This window comes from Macrobrachium rosenbergii, chromosome 27 (genome assembly GCF_040412425.1).
Source record: "Macrobrachium rosenbergii isolate ZJJX-2024 chromosome 27, ASM4041242v1, whole genome shotgun sequence".
NCBI classification, from domain to species: Eukaryota; Metazoa; Arthropoda; class Malacostraca; order Decapoda; family Palaemonidae; genus Macrobrachium; species Macrobrachium rosenbergii.
The window spans coordinates 18,023,006-18,033,504 of NC_089767.1; the positions used below are offsets into that span (position 1 = coordinate 18,023,006).

At 37.2% G+C, this 10,499-nt stretch overlaps 1 protein-coding gene across 1 annotated transcript; it reads left to right on the forward strand.

Moving 5' to 3' along the window:
- The first annotated feature begins 665 nt into the window (after window positions 1–665).
- LOC136853298 (ionotropic receptor 21a-like) lies at window positions 666–10,148 on the forward strand. The gene is made up of 10 exons (XM_067128660.1): window positions 666–677; window positions 1,341–1,457; window positions 2,020–2,252; window positions 3,509–3,637; window positions 4,639–4,825; window positions 5,357–5,593; window positions 6,093–6,268; window positions 7,389–7,526; window positions 8,905–9,091; window positions 9,909–10,148. Exons 1-10 carry the CDS (start codon window positions 666–668, stop codon window positions 10,146–10,148), a joined length of 1,656 nt encoding a protein of 551 aa, XP_066984761.1.
- The last annotated feature ends 351 nt before the right edge of the window (window positions 10,149–10,499 follow it).

Genomic DNA, 10,499 nt, shown 5'->3' on the forward strand with positions numbered 1-10,499 from the left:
TGAGAAATGGACACCAGAGAGGGATTTCGATACCTGTTAATTATTCTCACTGCTTTCAACAACTCATCAGTGGCCACTGGCAGTCTCATCAGCCGCTATGTTAATAGTATGTCTTTCAGTTTAACATGTACAGTGATCTATAAAATCTATTTAAACTTTTTTTAATATTTCAGAATATCCATATGAAATTCACTGAACATCGTGGAAACTAGTTCCTACAAGCCATGATCTAGGAGACCTCAAATGTAACATTTTAAATTTTGCAGGATGAGTTGCAATTAGTTCTTAATCTGAAACGAAATAGGAATCTCTCACTTGTCATCATTATTTTGTGACGGAATTTGGCGATTATATATTTGTCAGTTCTCAGGTACTACGATACCTCTATTAATTCATAAAGAAATATATGAAACAAACATGAAAGAATTTAATATTTGCAGGAAACGAGCTGGGAAAATTAGGAAATGCCTGGCCTCTTGTCAAGACCATTATGAAGGCTACGCCAGTTGTCTCCGACACTGCCATAGTCATAACAGAGGAAGGAAGTGCGTTCTCAGCCGATTTTCTTCAGGTTAGAGGGACATACGAACTTCACGTTGCGCAATTGTCTGTATATTACTTAGCGTTTACCTTCGTAGGGGGTGTTAGTGCCGTCAGTGCTCGCCATGTGGTGGACTGTAGGTAGTACTAAAGGGTGTTTGCAGCGTTCCTTCGGCCCCAAGCTGCAACAACTTTTTAGCCTTTTACCTTATATTCACTCCCGCTCTCTTCTTACTCCTTGCTTTCCAACACCTCTAACTGATAGTTCATAGTGCAACAATGAAGTTTTTACCCAGTACCACCTTTACATCCGTGTACTTCATCTTTGTTTTCTGGATCTGTTTATCTTGCTGTTCAGCCACTCCAACGCCTTTTTTTCACTGTCTCAAGCGCTGAATGGCTTAAAGTGTCCCAGTGCTTGGCTGGACAGCCTTGATTTCATAGATCAAGTCAAGCCAGCGTTTTTTCTCTGTTGTTTCCTCTTGGTACAGGAAGTCTTGGCTTGTAACTGTTTTTTTTGTAATTGCGTTCATATATTTAATATTCGTCATTATTTTGGTTTTTAGTTTTTATAACAAAATTCATTATTTTATAACAAAGATCATCATGCAGGAACATTTTATGGTAGATGTCAATAGGACAAGACATCTTTAAAATAAAAAAAACTTTTGAGACACTCCCAGACTTTTAGCATATGTCTGTCCAAACATCATTACTTTTAGAATGTTTAGTTTAATGACCACGCTTAACCACACATATAGGTGGCACTATATTGATGCTTCTTTGTTATGCACCCGCAGGAGATGTTCAGGCAAGAAATTTTCATAGCCAACGGATTTACTGAAGCTGCAGATGAGGAAGGCGACACTAATACAACTCTTTCGAAGTTCCTTGAAACAATCGCGACGGCTCGGAAGGTAATTTTGTAGTTATTGTATGACCAATATTTATCAAATGATGATTTGGTTCTTCCGAGTTAATCAGACTTCGGATACCTTCATTTTGATAATGCTAACACCAGATTTAGGCCTTATAGGTCTTAACAATCTTTTAGACTTGATATCTCTTGGTTCCTCTAATTTTTTTTCTTTGGATAACAGATACATCACGAAAGCAGAAACTTTCCTTATGTACTATTAATAGTACTAATTTCTTATGTAACTAGTACTTTTACTAGTACTTCATAAATGGTTTAAAATCAAAGATACTGACGATAGAATAAGACCCTTTTCTCGAGTGCAAATCTTGACAAATTGTCGAGAATACATTTTCAAAAATATGATCTCACGAAAATGGTCTTATATCTTTATCTTGAAAGAACTGGATTGTTCTTCATAGTCTTCTTCAGAGATTTTGTTCGTTATCCTTAAATAGACCAAAATTTCATGAATCAATTAGCATTTTATAATTATATTCAGTTTAGGGATCCATTATAATTTTTTTTTTTTTTTTTTTTTTTTTTTGCCTTTGGTCTTCCAGTTACGACGACTTTCAAGGAATGAACTGGTTGTCGTGGTGAGTGCAAACGTCGAGTTCGTCAAATCCTTCGCCGAATATTCCCTGAAAGGACGACTTCTAGTGTGGTCTTCTAGGTTCATTTTGGTCACAAAGCTTCCTGTGTTAAATCTTCAGCAACTCTTGATGAACCACTGGACGTTCCTCATGATGAACGCAATGGCAATTAATTCCGAGATGATTCTCGGGAGGACCAGGTCAGGAGAATTATACGGTATTTTATATCACGTTTAATTAAACTCATTATGATAATGTGAATGATTGTTTTGTTGTAAATCTTATATTGGGTCACTGCTGAGTCGGGAAGTTGGGGAAAACGCTCTGGTATGCAAGGCAGTTACCCTGCCCAGGTAAAGCCTTAGGTTCCAACTTCTTTTATGGTTTGTTTGGCTTGGTTGGCAGCGGTCTTGTCTTTCAATTGAAAGACCTGGGTTCGATCCTAATGTGTGTCAGAAATTTATTTCTGTTCCACACTTGATTGTGTGTTCATTATTTCTAATATATGTATATATATACTTATACAGTATAAGTATATAAATATATATATATGTATATATGTATATATACATAAATATATATATACATATATATGTGTATGTATATATATATATATACATAAATATATATATATATGTGTGTGTGTATATGAGTATGTATATATATATATATGTGTGTATATATATATATGTATATATATATATATATATATATATATATATATATATATATATATATATTTTTTTATATAATTCACTTTACTTTGGCAATACCTAAAACCCAAAGTGAATCATATATGATAAGAGCATCTACCCAGACAAGACTCGAACCCGTGCCTTGTGAGTTTGATCCAAGAATGACTTTAACTTATCCATTCAGACATCACCCACTTGTACCAAACACAAAGTGTACAGGTTCGAATTCTGGATAGGACAAATATACATACTATAAAGAATACCATTGTAAGTAAGTTCATCCAGAGGCAAAGTGAGAAAGATTGATTACGACTCCAAGTACAAAACCTGGATTCGAATGGAATATGTACGTCAGAGTCAAAACTAGTTGTATCACTTTTGAAGTCTGAAGTGATAAGTTGATTAAACCCAAAAGACTTAGCTTCGAATCCTGTCCAACGAAGATGCACTTAAGATATACAGTTTCCTTTTAATGATACACACACGCACATTCACACACACATACATATGTGTGTGTGCGTTATGTATGTCTGTAGGTTACCACCATTAGGTTATAGTCTGCACAGTCTGCAACCTTTAACAAATATGAAAAAGTGAACTTCAGTATCACAAAAACCTTAAGTAACGCAATAAGAAAACTGAACATTTTTTCTTTATAACAACACACTAGACCTCCATGATAAAACGAGAAAGTTTGAGTTCATGACTTTAAGAAAGAGAATTCCTGAAAATGATATTTGAATATTTAACATTCCTTACAGGTGGAGTGTTTATACAGCGATGCCATACAGCCCAAAGGGGAAACAGATTACCCGTGTAGCTTCATGGACGCAAGACAAGGGGCTAAAATTCCTTACTAGTTTTGGCGTTTTTCCAGAGAAATTTACAAAGTACGTATTTTCAGTGTTTTTATTTCATCTAATATTTTCCTCAGTCATGATTAAAGTTAAGGTATCAAAGCCCTTTATATGGAAGCTATTGGTTAAAGGTTAATTACTGTAATGGGTTAAATCATAAAGAACAAGAGGTAGTGTTTCTGCTTAATTTTTTCTGCGTACACGCTTTACTTGGGACAGTTGTGCGTCACTCAAAGGTGTTATTGATGTTGAAGGGAAAAAGAAATAAAAAAGTCCAACCACAGGCTCTAAGAGGCTACGTTTCTCGAGAATGGGACCTAAATTTACGACGTAAATGTCTAAAGTTTATATTTAGATTAGTGTTTGATATATTTGAAAAATTATTAAAAACAGCTAAAATCTTTTTGTATGCGACTCAGTATTCATAGGGTGCCTTTTAGCTTGGTATTTCCATAACTCTCTCTCTCTCTCTCTCTCTCTCTCTCTCTCTCTCTCTCTCTCTCTCTCTCCATCCATCCACATTCGTGTGTGTGTGTATGTGTGCGTATCGTTAGACATTTTTAAATTGAGCATACAAATCACAAACTCTCTCTCTCTCTCTCTCTCTCTCTCTCTCTCTTTAGTGTTTGATATATTTGAAAAATTATTAAAAACAGTTAAAATCTTTTTGTATGCGAACTCAGTATTCATAGGGTGCCTTTTAGCTTGGCATATCCATAACTCTCTCTCTCTCTCTCTCTCTCCATCCACATTCGTGTGTGTGTGTATGTGTGCGTATCGTTAGACATTTTTAAATTGAGCATACAAATCACAAACTCTCTCTCTCTCTCTCTCTCTCTCTCTCTCTCTCTCTCTCTCTCTCTCTCTCTTTACCCACATTATGTGTGCATATTATTGGACATCAGTTGATATTTATAATTGTCTATATTAGAGCATCAATAATGTACATACTCATAGCATGATTTCACTCTCATTCGTGCACCAAAACCAAAAGATAAAATCAGACGTTCATGATAAACTTCTACGAATTACAGCTTCTACGGCGCAGAGGTCAACATCTCAGTCCTGACTTATTCTCCCTACTGGACAACCACTCAGACCACGAATTCCGACGGCACTGTCACTGAATCCTACAAAGGGAGCGACGCCATGTTTATGGCTGCCATAGCAAAGGCTCTGAACTTCAAGATCTACAACGTTCCTGCAGAGTCCTGGGATGACGTAAGAATGATTGTTGCTGTTTTCAATCAGATCACAGCTGTTACTGAAGCGATATCGAACATCAGGAGTTTTTTTACCGTTTTATTTAATATTTATATAACTGAATTTTGCAAATTTAACAATGCAAAATATTACCGTTTTTTAGTTAGTTAGCTTATTGTTATTGTTCAATTTCAACTCCTTTAAAAGATTTTCTGGGTGTCTTTAATTTGCTGTCCAGCTCTTCTAACTGATAGTTCTCAGGGCAATTGTGGGAGTTCTCTCGGTTCCAGCTTTAGATCTTTGTACTTTTATTTACTGGATCTCTTTATATTGCTATCCAACCACTCAAATTCCCTCTTTTTTTTTCATTTTTTGTCTCTGAATGGCCGAAAGTGCCCCGGTGCTTCTCTTGATAGCCTAAATAGCATAAATTCATTCATTAATAATGAATAATACAAATGTAACTGAGCAGTATTTCACTACTTTCACTAAGCTATCCTATCATTTTCAAATTTCTTTAAATCTGACTGCTCATTTTCCCGAGACCAGGTCGCTAAGAAAGTCCACGAACGAAAGGCCTTCATGTCCCCCATCGTGCATTTCGTGTTTCCGCAACGCATGGACCGTTACGACTACTCGTACCCGTATGAACTCGCCCCCATGGTGTTCTGCGCGTCGAAGCCTGCCCTCAAACCGAGCTGGCAAAGTCTCTATTACCCTTTTGCAGGCGATGTTTGGCTGGCCATATTAATTGTCTTGATCCTTTTCCCTGTCGTGTTACTAATGGTAAGTGTAAGTATATGTATGTATGTATGTCTCTATGTATGTATAAATTAAACTTGATTTTTGCTTTTGAATAGTAATTAAAGACTAGCTATAATGATCCGTTATTTTTATACCATTCCAGAGGCCAGTCAAGTTACAATGGCCAATATTAAATACATTTCAGCTTTTTTCTTCTGGATCATTGTTGCAATTCTCTTATGTTTTATATCTGAGTCATACAGAAAGATATTATTTGGAAAATAAAATCAGCCATTTAAAATCTGTTCGACGAACGTGATGCTAATCTAACATTGTCATTTTAATATATGTTTTACTGACTCAGCTCTGAATATATTCAACAATAAAAATAATAATAAAGACAGTATTTTGTTCGAACTTTGAATGGATTATGGGTTCTTTTCATGCAAAGGTAGACCGAGCTAGTCACAGAAGTCATCAGCAATTCACAGTTCGAGGAGGTGTAATCACTGAGATAGTCATTGGCACGTTGCTGTCGCAGTCTCTCTCAAACAAGTTATCCGCGGCCGATTCCTTCAGGGTGTTAACGACTTCCTGGCTCGTTTTCGCCTTCATCATTGGAACGGCTTACAGAGGAAACCTAACGGCGTGGCTGACATTGCCGAAATACCCACCAAGGGCGGAAACGATTAGCGACCTAATCAGGGTTGCTGACAGGTGAATTTATTGGTCGACTAGGGAAAACTTGCTTGTAATGAAGTTTAGTCTTCTATATGTTTGCATGTATGCACAAATACCTATAGAGTCCTGTTTTTCTTTATTATTAGCCTCTTCTGTTTCCATGGTTTTCCCAGAATATGATATTTTCTAAAGCTTTTGTGGGAACCTCTAGGGGTAGAAGGCGTAGTTATATCTGTCCCTTAGTCCCCCAGATAAGTCCGGGAAAGAGACTTAACCTGCAGAACAGGGGTCTGAGAGAGAGGAGCTCTTCTTCTTCTTCAAAAAAAAAAAAAAAATGGCTGTAATGACTTTGCATATGAAAATGACTTGTATTTTTATAAGAAATCTCCATCATAAGTCAATAACTCGTTATTTGATAAAATGGAAAGTAGGTAACTATAGCTACAAATTCAAGAGACTTAATCCGCAGAACAGGGGCCTTCGGGTTTCCTTGGGAGACACCAGAAGTAAGGGTCCCACTGCCAGACTGGGAGACATAAGCTCCCTCCGGAATCCCTAGAGGAGTTTCTTTGAGAAAAGTTTTGACTTCTTTGAATGTCGAAAAATCTCTCATACGTCAACTCATGTTTCTTGACATTCCTTGAGGTCACGACCCATTCTGTAGGCCAGTTCATCTCTTCCCGTAAACTAAGGCTGGAATTGGTATCATCTCCATATCCCTGTAGGCAGATAAAAAAGGAATGCAATGTCTTCGAGGTATCGCAGAAAGAATGAGCTGGGTCGCTTGACTTTTTTTTTTTTTTAGCATTAAAGTAAATAAGGTTTAATACTAGAGTAAATCCTTTGGGGATCTTAGAGGCCTTAGGTTCCCTGTCTAGCAGAGTACCCATCTTCTGGTGCTTCACGTAACACTAGATAGGTTTAACCGAAGGTTCCTTCTCTGGGTCATTCTACAGAAGCCAAGAGGATTTCATAGGTTGGGAAAGTGACACACATTAGTCTTTCAAGTCATGTGTAATCATTACCAATTTTTTCAGCAGAATAATTCCCTAAACGTCCTGGAATGATTTTATTGGAAAGTAAAACTGAATTAATCTAAATAAAACTATCTTATATTTTCAAGCACATGGCTAAATTAATCATTGCCTAATTGCAGAGTAACATCGCCACCTTACGGAGAGGAATTTCGTACATTTTTCCAGCAATCTAGTTCGCCTGAATTCAAAAGACTTGCCCAGTTAATGGACGTTGGGCCGACTGTCTTGGAGGGCTTGCAGAGAGCCTCTAACAGCAGGTGAATATTTAATGAGCTTCAACGAATTTTTCACTTTCATTTCAATCCTCTTAGTATTTAAGAAATAAATAGTCTTCTTGAGCACTGTCTTCATCCTATGCGGAGTCGGTTTTGTCTGAGTATTTTGATGAAACGAAATCTTATTTTACCCCCATGAGTCTCGAAAATAATGGACAGAACCGATGTAAGACAATCAAAACATTGCTACTACACTATTTATCGACATATACACAGGTACAATATGACCCTAATGTCATTCGCCGATTGTGAATATGATTACTTAGACAATTTGTAACGATTCCTCAGAATAGATTCTCATATGAATGTGGACAATCTTTTTGTTTAACCTTGTTACAGAACTATTCGAACGTTTGACCAACAAAATTTTAACGGAATAGAAATGAAAATGAAAATTTCATTTCTATTTCGATGAAATTTTTGATGCAGTTATGTGTGCTATTTTTAGTACTATGTACACAAATTAGTCACAGTCACCCACATACAAAACCATACTCGCAGAGAAACTCTGTTTGATTTTTCCAAATTTTTTGTGAATTCCTGTCTGATCCAAGTGAGAGTCAGGTTCTACAGCACGAAAATGCTTCTCTCTCTCTCTCTCTCTCTCTCTCTCTCTCTCTCTCTCTCTCTCTCTCTCTGGCAAAAGAATAGCGGACAAGATTTTGGATATTGGTCATACCCAGACCTCCATAGGGAGGCAGGGATGGGGGAGGTCAATGCTGTCAAGGAACCTCACTTGGTGCGCTGTAGGTTTTACTGAAGGATGTTTGCAGCGTCCCTTCGGCCCCTAGCTGCATCCGTTTTTGGTTTTATACCTCCGTTCCCTCGCCCTGTTTAGGATCTTTCCTAGACAGTGACCCCCAAGGGTTTTCGGGGGTCGTTATCATTGACTAATATTTCTTGGGGGTCATTATCTTTATGATATTTACAGTCTTTTGTTTATGCTTTTTCGGTAATCCTCAACTGGCTTGTACTAAACACGCCGCAAAGGTGGATACATACCGGGTTAAAGACCGTAGGGGTCACTATCTAGGAAGATCCCTTTTTAGTGTAACTGTGGCATTTTCTCCCAGTTCCACCTTGAGATCCTTCCCCTTCATCTTATTTATTTATTCATTTTTTTTTTAGATCTTTATCTTGCTGTTCAGCCACTCCGTCTTCCTCTTTTAAATCCTTTAAATATTGAAAGGCCGAAAGTACCCCCAGCGCTTGGCTTAACAGCCTAAATTACTTAAAATTAGTCAGTTATACAGAGTCAAAGCAATAAGAAATAACAGTAAATAAATAATCTGTGTTTCATCTCCTTTTGAACAATAGGAGACATTTAACCACTTACGTAATATTTTTTTTTCTTTGACAGGGAAGCATACTTAGACGAGAAACGCTACATCGAGCACAACATCGCCAGGCATTTCACCCGAGCTGACGGCAGCACAGGACTCTATCTCGGCCGAGAAAGCATCCTGCCCGGACTGGCTGCCTGGCCTATGTCCTTCGACGCGCCTTTCAGACCGCAGATAGATAGTCTCATGATGGCTGTGCTAGAGGTAATCGTCAGTCATTATTATCGTTCTAAGTTATTTTCGCCGTTCTGGATTTCATGTCTGCGATTAATGGTGGATAAAGAAGTTATTCAAGTGGAACCATGAGAATCAGTAGAACCTTAGGATCTTTCTCCGATAGTGACCCTCACGAGTTTTAACCCGGTATGTATCCACCTTTGCGCCGTGTTTATTACAAGCCCGTTGGGGATTACCGTAAAAACATAAACAAAAGACTGTAAATATAATAAAGATAATGACCCCCAAGAAATATTAGTCCTAGATAACGACCCCGGAACTTTGTTGGGGGTCACTGTCTAGAAAAGATCCGAATCTTATGCTATGGGTGGACCGTGAGTGTCGCGAAAGACTGCCAGCTGTTTATGATATTCGCAAGAAAACCCATTCCCTTTCCTTTTGTGTTATTTGTTCGCGAATCCGACTTATTTACACATATACACATACGCGTGTATCTATACATTTATCATATACATTTAACCATACACCTTTTTTTATTTATCAATGGTTATTCCAATTGTTAACCTTTTAGTTTTCTGCAAGTCTGTTAGTATGTATGGCTGTTCGCTCAGCGCCATTCTCCCCTCATAAACAAGATGTATCTGCGTGTTTAATACATGTAGTGCTATATTATCTATTACATTGTACTAATGTCTAATAAAAAAAAGACAAACTATTAACATTATATTCTTCATCAGAGATACCACCAACTGGATTTATTTCTACATTGTATTGAAACTTATAATTTCCCATACAAGTCTAAAAGTCAAAAAGTCAAATTTATCACTACTTCCAAACCTTCCAGGCAGGTTTGTACAATAAGTGGAGTGCTGACACAATAGAGGAAGCGAGACTTGAAGGACAGAAACAAAAGAAGCGAGAAGAAAAAATTAATAATGAGGATGGCGGTAACTCAACGGCTAACCAGGCACTCACCATCACCCACATGCAAGGGCTGTTCATCTTACTCCTCTCGGGACTTCTTATGGCCACACTGTCTTTCATAACTGAACTGTTCATCGTAAAATTCTATGGAAAACCGTAAAGGAGATATATAACTGTAATGTAGATTAACAGCTGCCCGATACTTATTTTAAATTAAGGCGTTATCTTAACATAAAATTTAACAATTTTAAGTGAACTGCATTTTTGCTGTTACATATCAACCTAATATGCTATGCCAGATATTCATTATAGACTCATGATAGCTGATATTGATTGTTCAAACTGACGAGAGCTTCTCTTAGAAATAAACGTGATCAGAATGCTGATAAGGTTTTATTTCCCCATTACATCTTAACAATTCATTTTATATAAGGTTCACTTCCTGAAATATTTCAGAACTGAATAATCATTCCATACGTCTTGATAAACACTTAGTTTTGAGGGCCCAGGT